The 16083-nt window shown below is 55.2% G+C and overlaps 6 protein-coding genes across 6 annotated transcripts; 4 read left to right on the top strand and 2 right to left on the bottom strand.

The window, feature by feature from the left end:
• Positions 1 to 376: 376 nt before the first annotated feature.
• GUITHDRAFT_145197 (hypothetical protein) lies at positions 377 to 2432 on the top strand (the record flags this gene model as incomplete). The annotated part of the gene is made up of 6 exons (XM_005824167.1): positions 377 to 974; positions 1253 to 1475; positions 1872 to 1949; positions 2078 to 2141; positions 2253 to 2308; positions 2372 to 2432. 6 exons carry the CDS (start codon positions 377 to 379, stop codon positions 2430 to 2432), a joined length of 1080 nt encoding a protein of 359 aa, XP_005824224.1.
• A 1381-nt stretch (positions 2433 to 3813) lies between these two features.
• On the top strand, positions 3814 to 4465 carry GUITHDRAFT_78294 (hypothetical protein; the record flags this gene model as incomplete). The annotated part of the gene is made up of 4 exons (XM_005824166.1): positions 3814 to 3952; positions 4005 to 4081; positions 4134 to 4309; positions 4351 to 4465. 4 exons carry the CDS (start codon positions 3814 to 3816, stop codon positions 4463 to 4465), a joined length of 507 nt encoding a protein of 168 aa, XP_005824223.1.
• A 36-nt stretch (positions 4466 to 4501) lies between these two features.
• GUITHDRAFT_158618 (hypothetical protein) lies at positions 4502 to 5725 on the bottom strand (the record flags this gene model as incomplete). The annotated part of the gene is made up of 3 exons (XM_005824165.1): positions 4502 to 5477; positions 5526 to 5590; positions 5675 to 5725. The coding sequence occupies 3 exons, from the start codon at positions 5723 to 5725 to the stop codon at positions 4502 to 4504; spliced, it is 1092 nt and encodes a 363-aa protein (XP_005824222.1).
• Positions 5726 to 8219: 2494 nt separating this feature from the next.
• GUITHDRAFT_52294 (hypothetical protein) lies at positions 8220 to 8705 on the top strand (the record flags this gene model as incomplete). Its single annotated transcript, XM_005824164.1, has 1 exon — positions 8220 to 8705. A coding segment is annotated over one exon (486 nt), but the record flags the coding sequence as incomplete, so codon positions are not given.
• Positions 8706 to 9223: 518 nt separating this feature from the next.
• Positions 9224 to 10702, bottom strand: GUITHDRAFT_78339 (hypothetical protein; the record flags this gene model as incomplete). Its single annotated transcript, XM_005824163.1, has 2 exons — positions 9224 to 9643; positions 9695 to 10702. The coding sequence occupies 2 exons, from the start codon at positions 10700 to 10702 to the stop codon at positions 9224 to 9226; spliced, it is 1428 nt and encodes a 475-aa protein (XP_005824220.1).
• A 1399-nt stretch (positions 10703 to 12101) lies between these two features.
• On the top strand, positions 12102 to 13822 carry GUITHDRAFT_59629 (hypothetical protein; the record flags this gene model as incomplete). The annotated part of the gene is made up of 8 exons (XM_005824162.1): positions 12102 to 12294; positions 12388 to 12623; positions 12713 to 12848; positions 13164 to 13268; positions 13342 to 13408; positions 13510 to 13552; positions 13606 to 13634; positions 13687 to 13822. Coding segments are annotated over 8 exons (945 nt in total), but the record flags the coding sequence as incomplete, so codon positions are not given.
• Between the last annotated feature and the right edge of the window lie 2261 nt (positions 13823 to 16083).

The raw sequence follows: 16083 nt of genomic DNA, 5'->3' as shown, positions 1-16083 counted from the left end.
AGCTAGACAGGGTCGAGCTGGACTTCGAGGAAGAGGAGGAGGAGGAGGAGGGAGGTGGGGGGCCGGAGCGGGGGAAGAAGGACGTGGTGCTGAAGCAGAGCATAGCGCTTATGAAGGGGGAGGAGGTGAGGGGCACGTGGACGCTGCGGATTGCCGACCAGGTGCACGAGGGGAAGCAACCAGCTGAGCTGCTGCTGTGGGGGATCAGCTGCGTCGTTAGAGTCCCCAGCTCGACTGCATCTGGGAAGGAGGAGAAGAGGGTAGGGAGACGTCTGCTGGAGCTGCCGCACGTGGGAGGAGGGAGGGACAGGAAACGAGTCACGAAGCCGCACATCGTGTACATGAAGCGGCAGGACGGGGAGGAGGAAGGAGCAGGATGCAGACGGCGAGCGAGACGGAGACGACAGGGAAGACGATCGACCTGCGGGAGCTTTTGGAGGCCAACGAGGAATCGATGAGGGTGAGGATCGCGAGCAGCGTGATGAAGGCGGTGGAGACATGGAGGAGGAGCACGGTGAAGGGGATGGAGCAGGAGAGCGGAATGAAGCAGCTGAGTAAGCACAGGTACCATCCTGTCTACCTGAGGCACTACAGGGCAGCAGTCGCAGGACAGAAGAAGTTGGACGCAACCAAGCTCAAGGAGCTGGAGGAGAGGGACGCGAAGCTGTACGGGCTGCGCTCGCATGCGACGAGCAAGGAGGAGGAGGAGGAGGCGGCGGACGAGTTTCCTGCAGAGGTCCTGAAGCTGTGGTTGATGAGCACAGGCAAGTGCTTCATCAAGTGGAAGAACTTGGCAAAGTTGGCGAACAGAGAGGAGGGAGGAAGGGTGCAGGAGACTGGCCCCTCCGCTGTCGGGCGGATCCTTCATCCTCCAGGGGAGACGGAGACGGAGAGGATAACGGAGGATCACTTGTGGTGGGCGGAGAAGAAGCACCTGAAGCCTGTGGTGTGGCTCCCGGAACGACCTATGGGAGGTGAGAAGGGAGGGGGGGGGGGGGGTAGAAGGAGGAGGAGGGAGAGGAGGGAGAAGGAGGATGGAGAGAAGTGCATTGAGGGGTATGATGGAGAAAAGGAGAAGGAAAATGATGGAGATCTCAGGTTGGGGGATTTGGGGAGGAAGAAGTATTGAGAGAGGGAAGGAAGGAAAGGGGAAGAAAGACAAGTTTGATACCCGAGGAGGAGGAGGGGGAGGAGGAGGAGGAGCAGCAGCAGCAGCAGCAGCAGGTGAGCTGATCGTGTCCTCTCCCTTCAGGCAACCATGTAGCGCATGTGTGCGAGCGATGCTACAAGGTCTACGTGAGACTGGAGGAGCAACGGAGAAGTGCGACTGCCGCCATCATACAGGACGTGAGGCAAGGGCGCAAAACGCTGGGGATTCCCAGCACGATAAGGAAGGTGGAGGTGAAGCCTCCCAAGACGGATGCTGAGGTGTACCGACGCTCTCTCATTCATCACCAACGTCATCTCGACCCCAGGTGCTCTCCCTCCCTCCCTGGACCTTGCAACCCGGCCTCTTCCCCCTCTCCTCCCTCCTTCCACACGCGCAGCATATGTTTTGCCGTCCCCACCCGCCCTACCTCCTTTTCCTGCTCCTTGCTTCTCTTCCCGAGCATCTCCCGTTCCGCTTCTTCCCTCGTTTGTCTTACCCTCCTCGTCTTGCTCTTGGCCGCCGTTCCCGCGGCTCGCTCCCTTTCCCCCCTCGGATCCACCCTGCCTACTCCCCTCCCTCCCCCATGCTACCTCTCTCCCTTCCTCCTTCCCTTTCTTTCTCCTGCCGCCTCCCTCCCTCCCTCCCTCCCCCTCCCTCCCGTCCTAACTTCTCCCTCCCGTCCTAACTTCTCCCTCCCGTCCTAACTTCTCCTGCTTCTCAGGCTGCGTCCCAATGTCGATCGTGTCTTGTCCTCCTTTTCAAGTTCATCCTCCTTCCCTGATGTCTCATCTTCCAGAAGGTAAGCTTGTCCTCTCGCTCCCCTTCTCCCTCCCCCTTCCTCCCTCTCCTTGTCCTGCCTTGCTCCTCCTCCTTGTCCCCGTCTCCCTTCCCTTCCGACTCTCCTCCTTACCTCGCACTTGCTTCAAGGAGTCGGAGCGTTGAACCTGGGGAGGCGAGCATCCATCGTTCCGAGTGGCTGCAAATGCACCAGGTAGCTTGCTCTACTTCTCGTTATTCCCTCCTCCCTCCTCCCTCCTCCCTCCTCCCTCCTCCCTCCTCCCTCCTCCCTCCTGCATGTCTCATCATGGCCTCTCTTTCTCAGGACTCCATTGCTGAGAGCGCCAGGTACTCCCTCCTCCCACCTTCGAGCACGTTGAAGTGAGTCAGCCGCACGTTCCCATCCTTGTTCCCAGCTGCATTACTGAGTCGCTGCCATGGCAGGAACTGGCCGCCGGCAGGGAGGCCATGGAAGGAGCGATGGCAGCTGGGCATGTTCACCTGATTTCGCTCCTTACTGTCACCTGGACCTCAGCAGCTGAGCCGTGCGGGTCGGACCCTCTTGACAGTGACTCATCTGTAGTGACTCCTTCAAGCCGTAATAAAAGTAATTTGCACGGTACACTGTCAGTGAGTGATGTGGCGCTTCCGCCTCGGAGCTCCAAGTCTGCCGACTTGGCAACTTCCGTTGCCGGGGGGCGCCGGCGCACAGCGGCAGCCCGCCGGGGCCCGGGTCATGGGTTCAGTTTGGCAGGCTGGTGCCGCCACGGGGGCCCGGGCGCGGCAGCCGCGGCAGTGAACGTGACGGTCCTCCCACTATCCGGTACACCGGGGCACTGGGAAGTCGGATGGCCGGCCCCGGGCACCACAGCTGCGGGGGGTCCTGAGGACCGTACTGCCGGTGGTGGTCTACTACAAGACAAAGGCTGACTCACGGCATGTGCCAAGTTGAAGACTCTGAGCCTTCAAACCCGGTGACCGGCGCCGAGCCAGGCTCCGGGAGTCCGACCGTACGGTACGCGGCCGACCAGCGACGGTCCGACGGTCACAACTCCGTGTCTCAGTGTCTGTCCGACTCACTCTGGCAGCGGCACAGTGGCCGGGCCGGGCCGCGTCACCCGGCCGGGCCGGCCGCGGACTCGGCGGCGGCGCCGTTCCGATATTTCAACCGGCAGAAATAACGGTTCAGACGCATCTGTAACGGAAAGCCGCGGCATGCTCCTCGGGAAGGAGGCTGCCGCGGGGGTTGCGAGGATGGCGACATTCATGCGCCGAGCCCCAGCGAGGATGCAGAAGCTCATGCTCACTCCTCTTCGATCTCTCTCCTCCCTCTCTCCTGCTGGCGCCTTGAGCTCCAAGATGCGCATTGCCGCTCCCTGCGGACACCTCGTACAGCTGAAAGGGCGACTGGTCATGAGTATGCGGGGGTTCCCTGGCGCTCTTGGCGGCCAAGTGAGACAGATGTCAACTGATGAGACTGGAAAGAATGGCCAGGAGAACAGCTCAGAGAGCAAGGACAAAGGCCCCAAAGTTACCGTAGAGGACGCACCTCCTGCAGACCCAAACTGGAAGTTCTCTTTCAGGCATGAAGGAGACGACGAATATGCGCCGCACAGGCAGAATCTTGAAAATGCGTTGAAGTGGATGAGAGAACAAGCCGCTGGCAAAGAACTGAGTGAGGCGGAGTTGAGCGATCTCTCTGACAGAGCAATTGAAAAGTTTATTCCTCCTATGCCTCCACTTGAGGTGAGACGACTGCACTAGCACAGCCATGGCGGTTATTTGTAGGTGATGGTGCCTGCTCTGCTTGTCTCTGTGATCTAGCAAGAATCTTGTATGGGAGGCAAGGAGTTTCTGATTGTATTGTCGTGTTTCAACAGGAGTTGATGGAGGAGTATTATTCAATCGAGAGGGAAAAGCAAGAAGCAGCTCCCAAGCAAGTCAAGAAAATCATCGCCAAGTCTGAAGAGATCGCAAGGAAGAAGATTCCCGTCCTTGATGCCTTGGGACGTGCGTACGCAACGGGTGATCAAGTTATGATACCCCCCTTCTCTTGATTGTCTGAACCTGCTTCCAGGCAAGAGGAAGACAGCCGTAGCGCGTGTATTTGTGGCGAAAGGAACTGGGGTGGTAACGATCAACAAGAAGCGATTGGTGAGGAGAGGAGCTAAAGCTGAGACTTTCTGTTCTCAATTCCCGTTCTCAGGTTGACTACTTTCCTCGTGTGACCCTGCGCGACGAGATCTACTCTCCCATCCACGTGTGTGGTGGCAGACTGGAATATGACGTGTGGTGCACGGTGAAAGGAGGAGGAAAATCAGCTCAAGCGCAAGCGATCAAGCTGGGTGTCGCGCGCGCGATGCAGGTGAGGAGAATGGCACTGTGTCGGCTGGGGTGACGAGGGTGCAGGCGTTCGACCCTAGCTTCCGCGCCATGCTCAAGGCGATTAAGTTGCTGCACCAGGACGATCGTCGTGTTGAGAGGAAGAAGCCAGGACAGCCCAAGGCACGTAAGAAGTTCCAGTGGGTGAAGAGATAGGCATTGAATGAAGCAATTCATGCTGCTGGCAAACATTTACTGCAGTTGTACACAAGATGACAGGCCTTTCTGCAGTGCGAGCCGGTCGAGGTTCTGCCCGATGAAGACAATCTTGCTGCGAGATTGCGAATCAACTTGAGCTTGCGCAGGGAGGATGTCGAACAGGTTGTGTACTCCTTGCAGGACCATCTGAGTCTCTTCGCCATGGATAGTCAGCAGCCCCTTCATCCTAAAGATGGTCATTCCGCCCTCGTTCTCCCAGAGCACTCCTCCCAGCCACAGGTTGAGCTTCCTCTCATCGAGCGCGCGATCCTCCGAGCAAGAAACGGTCCCGATCTTGCTATCGTGGTTGACCTTGCTACTATGATCATGCCCGCTGCAATCTTCTCCGTGCTCACAACCCTTGTCGGCTGAGGTGCCCAGCTCGACCTCTTTGGCGCGTTCGGCATCGAACGCTTTCACGTCCAGGATGTTGTCGAGGTCAATCTCAGAATTCTGTGTGCGGTAGATTGGAGCGACACCGTTGATCTCCCTCAGCCTCCGTTCCACCACCTCCACCTCAGCCTCCGTGACCAGGTCGATCTTGTTCAAGAGGATCCTGTCAGCAAACGCGATCTGTTGAGCTGCCTCCAAGCTGCTGCATAGTGCAGGATCGTCCAGATGCTTGAGGATGTGCTTGGCGTCTACCAGGGTCACAATAGCGTCCAGATGTAAGGAGCTTTCTAGCTCTGAATCAAGCCAGAAAATTGAAGCGATAGGGCCCGGGTTTGCCATCCCAGTAGTCTCCACGAGGATGTAGTCAAACTTGTTCCTGTTTTTCATGATTCTTTCTAGCGTGTTGATCAAATCGTCACGTACTGAGCAGCATATACACCCGTTGTTCATCTCGAAACATTCTTCAAAGATCTGCCCCGCCTTACCTTCTGCCGCGAGTGCGCTTCCCAGCCCTAGATCCTCACCAAACTCATTCTGAATCACTGCTATCCTCTTTCCATGGTGTGAAGTTAAGATCCTGTACATAGATGGTCATGATTTCTCCCCTTCCACCTCTCTCTCAAACCTGTTGAGCAAGGTGGTTTTCCCAGAGCCCAAGAATCCCGATAGAACCGTCACAGGAACAAGTTTCTCCTCATTACATCCTTCATCTCCTGCTTCAAGACGGCTATGATCTCCCTCCCTCTCCTCCTTCTCCTCGCCGAAGCCATACACCAGCGGCTTCGCCTGCCCCGCCGTGTTGTGCCCTGCAGCAGGCGATGCCATGTGCTTCACGAGCCCTCATCCCCGCACATCATGGTACCGCGATCACTCGCCGCCGGAGCAGATCACCGTCACTGAGAGGAGTCCGATCGATCCAGCCGGGCCCCCGGGCCGTTTCAATCAAGTTTGCTGAGTGAAGGAGTGGGAAGTTTACCGTACGGGGGGAGAGTTTTGTTAACTGTGACCCGTGACCAGTAAGCCTCGGTCGCCGATATCGTACGGTACGGTCACGGGTCACGCGGCCCGGCCGCGCGCCGGGCGCCGCTCAGCTCAGGCCAGGGCCGAGGCCCGGGCCGGCGGCGGCCGCCGCTCCAGCACGCCGAAGTTACCGTGTGGTGACCGGACTCGGGGGCGGACCTGGGGAGCCCCGCCGGCCGGCCGCCGGCGGGCCGGGCCCCCGCCGGGCCGGCCGGGCACCGTGATCCAATCCGATCGGACTGCAGTCCGAAGCCTGGCACCGTCCGAGGCTGCCGTGGCCGTGACGGCCGGCCCGGCGGCCGCCGCGCCGGGGCGGCCCGGCGCTACCACTCCGGGCAGTGACTCAGGACGGTCAGTGACTGGCCGCGGGCCCCCGGGCCCGGGGCCGCGGGGGCCCGGGCCCCGGCGGTGAGTCGCCGCGATCCCGGCGATGATCCTCCATACCGGGCCAATATGGGAAGTGACTGCTGCGGGCCCTACTAGTGGGACGGCGGCCGCCGATCGGACGGTACCGCCGGGCCCGGTGGGCCGCCGCGGCGGCGCCGCGTGATGGCAGTGACCGACGGTGACTCTCCGGGCGGCGGCCCGGCCGGGCGCGCCGCAGCCCAGGCTGCCGCGGCTCGCCGCTCCTGGCGGCTCAGCGGCTGCGAGTCACAGTGCGCCCGGCCCGGGGCGCCGGCCGCGCCCTGGCCGCCTGGCGGCGCCGGCCGGAAAGTAAAAAACGAGGCACATCCCCGCACTGACCGGGGTGCCGCTGGGGCGGGCGGGGCGGGCGGTGGCCTTTCAAGTCAGGTAGGATTTCAGGAGTGGCCGACTCGCGCCAAATTATGATGATCGAAGCGTCCCTGTACCTCCACCCCCCCTTTATCACCACCTCCTGATTCATTACCCCTCATTTAGATGTCAAAAAAGGGGTACTCGTAGGTCAGCAAAGTAGAGGGTGGGTCGCTGAGCCGCACAGAAAAGGGGCTGGCCAGGCATATTTGACCAAGTTTCCGAAGGCATGGTGTATGGGGGTAGGGGTACTGACCACTACTGGACAATTTTCAAGGGTTCGTATTTGTAGGCATTTATCTGTAGTAAATTAGGTGAAATATAGGGGTTAGAGGAGAACTTTGAATTACACACCGGTGATAAAAATAACCCCACCCCCTAAATATTGATTCACGGGCTGAAGGCGGGAGGGAAGTGGAGGCGGGAGAATCGACGGAGAGGGTGGGGGTACCGTATTGGAACTCCGGGTGGTGAGAACAACTTTGAGAAAGGTGGGGTAGTACGGTTTTTGCTCGCTTTCTCAGGAAATATTTCGGAATTGAAAACCCAAAGAGATGAAGAAGGGGTATTCTTCTGAGTAAATATATAGGTGAGGTCATCGAAATATTTTCATAATTTGCTTTAATTGACCAGGTGAAGCACGAGAGGGGGTGGGGTATTCTGACCGACGACTTCATGGGGTAGGGGAAGGGCAATTAGAGGGTGGGGGTGGGGCGGGGTGCGAGGTTATATAGCCAAGCAGCGCGCGCGAAAGTTTGTGGAAGCGACGAGGAAGAGGAGAGGAAAGAGTCGTCGAAGGTTAAGAAGACCACACTGAAAGCTTCGAAGCGACATCACGATCAGATCAAAAGTCTACATCTCAACCTGCAAGCCTCACTCCACGTTGGGAGTGAGCTTGCGTCAAACCAGCTTTCTTCTCGAAACTGCTCCCGCTATACCTCTTCATTGAATCGCCGTAGCGGGTGCAATGGGGCCACACCTCAAGATCGTTGAGTGCGCAGGAGTCAAGGAGAAAGTACATTACAAGATCGAGCAAAAAGAGTTTCAAGACAAGGACTTAGATCGAGTCTGCAATAGCCCTGAAAACTATGATGCCCAACAACTTCAAGCGATGATTCCTGCAAAACTCATGATTTCTTCCCCGAGCCTGAATCTGCGACGGAGAGTCTGCCCAAGACCGGTATGCGAATTCCTTTGATGTATGTCTTTTTCCTGACTTGTTCCCGTTCATTAGATCAAGTTTGAGTCAGAAAATGGCATGATCTTCAACTGGTTGAAATCATTTTCTGCCCTCGGAGACACGCTGTCTATGATTTTTGAAAACATGGACTTCGACGAACTGAAGAAGGTTTACTCGACCTGCAAAATGTTTCACACAACGATCAAGAACAGTGCATCGCTGCGACGGAAACTTCTAATGCCTTGCTTGACGAATTTCTTCTCTCTCTACCGAATTGAGAGGTATGCAAAAGTGGCGCCAGTGCCGGATTTGTCTGGCAAGGGGAAAAATCTTTTTGGGAAGAACAGGAAAATCCTTGTAGATTGGTTAGTTGATGTGCAAGGCGAATTCAAGCTCACAACCGAAACTCTTCAGACTGCGATTTTGCTTGTAGATAGGAACCTGACGGCTCGACATGATATCCATTACAGTCAAATACAATTGGTGGGGATCACTTGCCTGTTCATCGCCTGCAAGCTGTGCGAGATTATGCACCCAACTCTCATGGATCTTGCATGGATCTGCGATGGCTGTTACCAAGTATCGGATATACAGAAACAGGAAATTGCTATTCTTCAGTTCACCGAGTTCGAACTTCGGGCTGTGACACCGATCTCTTATATCAACGCCTTGTGCATGTCTTTGGAACTGGACCACCAAACCAAATGCATGGCACAGTACGCCGCTTCACTTTTTCTCATGGAAGGTCAATCGGTTGGGATGACACCAGGAGAGATCGCTGGAGCTGCTATCACATTTGCGCTTCACAACCTGAATAAGAGCACAATCCCTTTCTCCGATATGATTTTCCTGACCAGAACGTCCGAGAAGACCATAAAAAAATTAGCTTGCAAAATGCATGAATTGAATCAGATCGACTACAATACCAATGTTAAAAGAATTGCTGGCTTACAAGGCACTGGAAGCACACTCAGCGCAGTCTTTGAACGTTACTCGGTTGCTGAGTACATGCACGTTGCTGCGGAGAGGCCTCGTGAGCCATGGCAGGTCGATTACTTCAGCACCAACGAGAACAAGAATTCCGACAGTGGGCTGTTGCGATGCTTGTGGTGCGATGAGGTTCATTGCACTTCGTCGGACATGGACCGTGTCCAATCAACATAGTTGTACAATCTCTTTGTAATTAGAACATGTATCTAAAACTCTCTCTTTGATTTGTTTGCTGACTTCCTCTCACTATTGTCATTTTATTTTCTTCGTACATTTACATCCTCAACTTAATCTCGTTCTGTTGTGGAGTTTCAGACGATTCTGCAATCTTCCTCCATCGCCTTGCCATTCGTAGACTGTCACTTGTCACTGGCCCCTCCCAAGCTCTTGCCAGCAGAGACTGTCCTCCACAGCAGGAACTGAGACACTGCAGGCACAACTGTCAATGGACGCAAACAGAAATCTTCGTTACCTGTGGCAAGGGACAAGGCAAGAGTCGAGCAGGCGAGGGCCCCGGAGACTCCGAGCTGCTTGATGGAGAGGAAGACAGACACCACGATGAGGTTCAACGGGATGCCATAGATGTTGATGATGACGCTTCGATGGCTCTCAGGAACATGCTTCGATCGAAGAGTTCCAATGGAGGGAAAATACATTCCGACGCACAACTCAAACACCAAGAAAGCAGCAGTGATCGCTGCGAGCGATGAGCCACAGCTGGTAGCGACTGCCATGGCGCAGGTTGCTGCAAGAAGCATCATCGACGTCGACTTCTCGACCTGAGAAAGAGGGCATCAGCAATCGAGTCAAGGGGAGAGCGCGCTTCGCACCTCAACGCCCTTCTTGCTCAGAGCTCCGAAGAGCGTACTTCCTATGAGGCAGCTGGCCATGAAGCAGGAGAAGACTTTGCCGAAGGGGACTTGTCCATTGTTGACCACTGCGATGAGGGAGGGAGGCCACTGCAGCACGAAGATGTACATAGCTCCTTCAAACAGAGCTTGCACGATCCCAACCAGAAGAATCTTCTTATCTTCCATCATCACCCTCCATGCCTCTCCTATCGTCGGCCCGGCGCTCTCGCTCCCACTCTTGGGCGCGACGTTCTCCTTCCATGTCGTTGCTGCCAGCAAGGCTCCAGCTGCCAGGAACACCACGGAGATCTCGAACGGACCGGCTGGTCCTCGTGCGGCAGCCGCAGCCCCGGCAAGCTGTCCAGCTGAGATTGCCACGAGGCTGTCCCCGGCATACGCCCAGCCGAAGGTCTGTCCGAGCCACTTACCGTCGAATCCCTTCTTGTTGTGCTCTCCTACCAGCCAAGACTCTGGAGCAGAGAAGAGGAGGCTGGTTCCCACCCCTCCTGCGAGCCTTCCAAGCACGAGCACCCAGAGGAGGGAGGACTTGGTGGAGAGAGCGCCGATGGTGTAGAGGAGAGTGAAGGCAAGAGTGCCTGCCTTTCTTCCCTTGGAGTCAACCAGCTTGCCCACGTATGCTCCAAGCAACCCAGTGGTCCCAAACCCTATGAGGAAGAGCTTGGAGACTAGATCCAGACTGACTGGGCTACCTCCGATGATCTTGCTAGCATATACCTCGTAAAAGTAAGGACCCTGCAGCCAGTCTGCCATCCTGAGCAGCCAGAACACGATCAGAAAACGAATCTGAAGGTTCTTCACCCCCTCAGGTTTCTCCTCCTTCTTTTCTGCTTGCTTAAAGTCCCTCACCGCGATGTTCGCAAGTGCAGCGACCGCTGCCAACCCCAGGAAGATGGTTTGGAACAGAGCATCAGGAGTGCTGGTTGCCTTCGTTAGTGCGCCTGCCACACTTGATGGCACAAGACTCATCTGCTCCCTCCCTCTCCTCACCCTCGCATTTCGGCCCCTGATACTCCACCCATTGAGTTTGAGAGGAGAGGTAAAATGAAGGTTCTTTCCAGCAAGGAGAGGGCGAGGGGAAGAGAAGGCGATGGGACGCTGAGCTCTCAAGAAACTCTGTCCACCTGCTCCTGTCATGCTGAAGGCATCGGCCGCGCATGCGCATGCGGCGATCAGCGCTATTCTCCGCGTCCCCGCCATGGACAGGGGGCCGGGGGGAGCGGATTTCCTCGTTATTCCCCTTCAATTCCAGGGATTTGTGTATGTGTGTCTGTATTTGATCGTATACTACCCTCACAAAATACCTCTGAAGTACGGGTAACAGAGAAATATAAGTCTTGTTTCAGCGCCTTGGAATTAAAATCACCATGACTACAAGCTAGTTGATATCAATAAAGTATGCAATTACCAAGGCCCAGTCGACCAACATTTCGGTCAATTATCACATTTTTTTATTGTGACTATATTTATTTTTGACTGAAATATCATGGTACAAATAGAATTCCGGCCGCTGCGGTCAGCTCGCCTCGCCGGGCCCGGAGATGGGAATTTTTCAGTGAAGAGTGAAATCAGGTCACCATCTTCTCAAATTTAATCGAAATATTTCAAATTAACTGGTGACGCTCAAATCCATATTCACCTGAACCTGCCTCAGGACGATTGGAGAAGGGGCCCCAATTGCAGATGAATTTCTTTTCTAATTTTGAAAGTTTCAAGGCCAATCTTCGAACTTTGGAATGTAGTGGAAATCGCTTCCTGTCGGGCGACAAGTCACAATGCTCCGACAGCGCACAGGGTCATGAGGAGGAAGAAAGGAGGAGGGGAGGGGAGGGGAGGGGAGGGGGAGGAAGGTAGAAGATCAGTGCACTGCAAGAGTTCACTTGCTGTCCTTGATGTTATCAGAAAGTTTCCCCTCAGGGAGGCAGAGCATTGCGGGGATCGTGTATAGGAAGTTAGGATATGGTTGAGCCAGTGGCTGAAGGCAACCGCGCTCGGAGTGTGATGGCACGATCCAAGTCAAGGGGAGGTTCTTTCATGTCAATGAAGGACAGTTTGAACTGCTCCTAGAAGATTTTGAATGCCATAGCACTTGATGTTGCCAATCATAGAACTGACTCGGCTTGATTTCGTTATCCGTTGCAAGATTCCATTTCCATGCACTCACTTGAGACTCCAGGAACGGCCTGAGGTCCAGTCAATGACGAACGATGTGAGAAGGAAGAGGTGATGACCCAGTGAGAGAGAAGAGAGTGCAGGTTGCAACCCATTCATTCACAGCAGGATGAAAGCACCCGAACGTTTCCTCCTCTTTTTCCTAGGATGCATCTTGTCCTGGGAGTGGAGGATATCGCATGCAGCGGAGCAGAAGAAGGATTACTACAAGATCCTTGGGGTCTTGCCCAATGCCAAGCCTGCTGAAATCAAGAAAGCCTATCATAAGATGTCGTTGAAGTATCATCCCGATAAGAACAAGGAGGAAGGAGCAGAGGAGCGGTTCATGATGATCGCCGAGGCGTATGAAGTGCTCTCCGACGAAGAGAGGAGGCGAGCATACGACAACAGTGGGTCAGGAGACAGCAAGGAAGACGACAAAGACCCCGGGCAGAGGGCAGAGACCACCCACGAGCCTCTGGAGCTTCACCTCAAGTTCAGAGGAGGGGAGTTCTACTTCAACTACAAACCTCCAGCAGAGGAAAAGCCGACAAAGGCGTCTGACATGATGGTGACATTGGACGTCGAGCTGCTCGACCTCTACCTCGGTAGCGAGTTCAACGTCTCCTTCACACGGCAGGAGGTCTGCAGCCACTGCCACGGCTCCGGGGCAGCGCACAAGCACGATATCTTGCCTTGCCCTTTCTGCCATGGGTCAGGATTCCGATGCTCTCACTCCGTGCAGGTGAGGAAGAGACTGTGAGGCTATCGGCTGGTTGAGTCGGCCACTTTGCGCAAGTGACGGTGCGGATGTTGTAGGATCGAGAGCCACTCGGAAAGTTTTGGCAGTTCATGAATACCACATGTACGAGATGTGATGGAACGGGGATTTTGGTGAATTCATCGTGCCCTGTCTGCGGGGGCAACAGAGTCTTGCTGAAGCAGGTGAGGTGGGAGGTGGGAGGTGGGAGGAAAGTGGAGGAAAAATGCAGGTATAGGGCCATGAACTGAGGAGGACAGCGGTGTCCTCTTGCTGGGAACACGCTGTTGTGAGAGTAGCGAAGAAAGGAGAAAGAGGGGGCGAAGAGGTAGGAAGGCAAGACGAGGGAGCGACAAACGATGGGTGAGGGAGGGCAGGAACTGGCAAGGAAGGTAGGAGTGCTGAGGCGATAATGCGTCTGTCAGATCAACCGAACCGTCACGATCCCCCCTGGGGCGCCCGACAACTTCAGAGTGAGTTGATTGAGATGTCAAGTTGGTGACTTGGACGCCGATGAAGCTGATGATGCGCATGTGAAGATCACGCTAGAGAATGAAGGGGATCAGGTTCCTGACTTGTTCCCCGGCTCCGTCCACATCGGCCTGCGGGTTAACGAGCATAAAGGTCCGTTGTTGTTGACGCTCTCCTGGACTTCCTTGTAGTGAGCTGAGGAAAGTTTGTTGACCTTGCTCAACAGATTTCTCGCGAAAGGAGCACGACCTCTACTATAAGACCAACATCTCCCTCTTCGAAGCTCTTCTTGGGTATGATACTGGCACTAGATCATTCTCTCCTCCCCTCTACTGCCATCTCGCCCTTCTCCTCTCTTCCCTTCAAGTATCGCTGCTGACGCGTCCTTTGCAAGGTTCGTCATGAACATAACACACCTTGACAACCATTCGGTCGAGGTGAGAAATGACAACCTGCTTCTAACCAAGGGTGACTCTCCACCTCCACCCAGATAAAGCACGATGCTGTCTCTACCCCGGGGTTCACCAAGGTGACATCGCTGGTTGTGATCTACGACGAGGCAGTGAAGGAGGAACATGAAGGTGATCGCCAACGAGGGTATGCCGATCCCAGGAGGAGGAGGGACATTCGGCGATCTTGTTGTTGTGTTCGACATCGAGTTCCCCAAAAAGCTCAACGAGGAGGAGAAGGAGCTTCTTGGATCGGTGACGCTCGTGTCTTTTGCTGCTGTGAGGAGGAGAGGAGTTGAGCAGCGTCTGCAGGTACTGGATGAGGAAGAGATTACGAGGATAGAGCAGATGATACACAAGAGGGCCATACAGGTAGGGAGACTCTACGGCACATCAAGACCTCCTCCTCTCCCCTCGCTTTCCCCCTTTCCGTCCCTTCCTCTGTTCTCATCGTTTTCGATGACCTCGCTTCTTTTGCCTCTGCTCTGCTCTGCTCTACTCTCCCATCCTCTCCCTCCCCTTCTCCCAGCCTCCAGTGTCTTTACGTTTGATTGCAGGAGAATCTGGACCTGCTCAACAGACCCATCGGACATGCTCTACACGTAGATCGTTTGTCTTGTTTGTATCTCGCACTCTTACAGCCTTTCAGCCACGAGCAGGGCTGGAAACTTTCATACATGCCAATATGGTCGACCTGAGGTGTGTTGGACAGTTGACCAGGCTCTACTTCTGCCTTCTTTTTCTGTCCTGTCCTGTCCTGTCCTGTTCCGTTCTGTCCTGTTCCGTTCTGACGAGTCCTTCCCTCTCCTCTCCCACACCTCCTCCCTCTCCTCTCCTCTCCTCTCCTCTCCTCTCCTCTCCTTTCCTCTCCCACACCTCCTCCCTCTCCTCTCCTCTCCTCTCCTCTCCTCTCCTCTCCTCTTCTCTTCTCTTCTCTCCTCTCCGGATACTCTTCTGATTCTAATCGCTCACCCCCCTCCTGTCTCCTCTCTCTCTCAAAGGCTCTTACTCTCTTCCTCTCAGCTTGGAAATTCCTTTCAACGGCATGCTCGTCGAGTGGTTAATTTATGCCTCTCAGCCCGGAGTGGTCTCTGCGCAGGTTTGCAAATTGTTCCTCCCTCTCCCTCCTCCTCTCGATTCCTGCTCCTGCTCCTGCTCCTACTCCTGCTCCTACTCCTACTCCTCCTCTTTGTCGTCCTCAATTCATTCCTGGACATTGTCGCCAACCTGCTCTCCTGCTCTCCTGCTCTCCTGCTCTCCCCTCTCTTCCTCTTCTTCTGGTTTACCTTGTCATGCAGGTCTGGCGTCGGGCCCCACCTGAATCTGACTTTCCTGAGCATTCCTTCTCGCTGATGGGGGAGGTAAGAGAGGAGGAGAAGGAGGAGGAGGAGGAGGAGGAGGAGGAGGAGGAGGATGACGACGTTGACGCAGACGATACTCGAGCCTGACAAACCTGGGCTGATGCACGTCAAGGTCTCCCTCTGCCCTGCTCTCCCTCCCTCCCTCCCACTCTCAGCTGACACGCCTGATTGGTCACAGCTGAGCAGAGAAGACATGATCTTGTGCGATGAAGGAGACGTCATTGGCTGGAGGGTGAACGCAGACTCAGTCTTAAGTTACGATGTAAGGAGCTGATCTGATGACAACTTTGTTGAGTTGATGTAGAGAGGAGATGACTGTTGTCTTTGCAGTCGCTCGATCAAGGACTTGTGAGGATCACAAAATCACCCATCATGAAGCTGGTGAGGATGCGAATGTCATAAGAGCAGTGCCCTGACTGTATCTCCTCTCCTCTCCTCTCCTCTCCTCGTCTCGCCTTATTCCTCTGCTGTTCTCCCCTCGCCCCCCTCGCCCTCTTCCTCTCCTGTCCTGTGCTTGCCTCTTCTTTCTCCTCTTGATCCTTCCCTCCCTTCTTCACTCCGTCTCCTCTCCGTTTCCTTCCCCTGCTCCATCCAGGGTCTCGGGAGGACGGAGCACTTTCCATTTTCCGTTGCCCGCACCTACTCGATTCAAGCAAAGGTGAATAGAGAAGTGGAGGAAAGGAAGCGAGTAGAGCGCTGAGGGAGGAGAGGGAGAGGAGAGGGAGAGGAGATGAGAGGGAGAGGAGATGAGAGGAGAGGAGAGGAGAGGAGAGGAGAGGAGAGGAGAGGAGAGGAGAGGAGAGGAGAGGGAGGGAGGGAGACGAGAGGAGACGAGGAGGAGAGGAGTGGAGGGTAGCGGAGGGAAGTGAGAGGAGGGGAGGGTCATTGAGGAGTGGAGAAGGCTGACGGAAGAGATCAGGTTATCTCTATGGCCATCTTGTACGAGCAGAATAATTGCGATGGAGAAGTGAACTGATGCCGACAGCGAGGAGGAGGAGGAGGAGGAAGGGGGGTTGTGGTGAGTTCTGAATGACTCGAATGCAGAGAGTTGAAGTGGTCGACGAGTCAGTAGATTTCTGCTCGCTGGAGTCGACTGTTTAGAGAACCAGATCTCATTGGCTTCACCTCTCCTCCATGGCTTTAAGCATCCTCAAAAAG

The sequence above is a fragment of the Guillardia theta genome (genome assembly GCF_000315625.1).
Source record: "Guillardia theta CCMP2712 unplaced genomic scaffold GUITHscaffold_98, whole genome shotgun sequence".
Classification (NCBI taxonomy): domain Eukaryota; class Cryptophyceae; order Pyrenomonadales; family Geminigeraceae; genus Guillardia; species Guillardia theta.
Note: the sequence above shows the minus strand (reverse complement) of the source record. Positions and strands in the feature narration are given on the sequence as shown.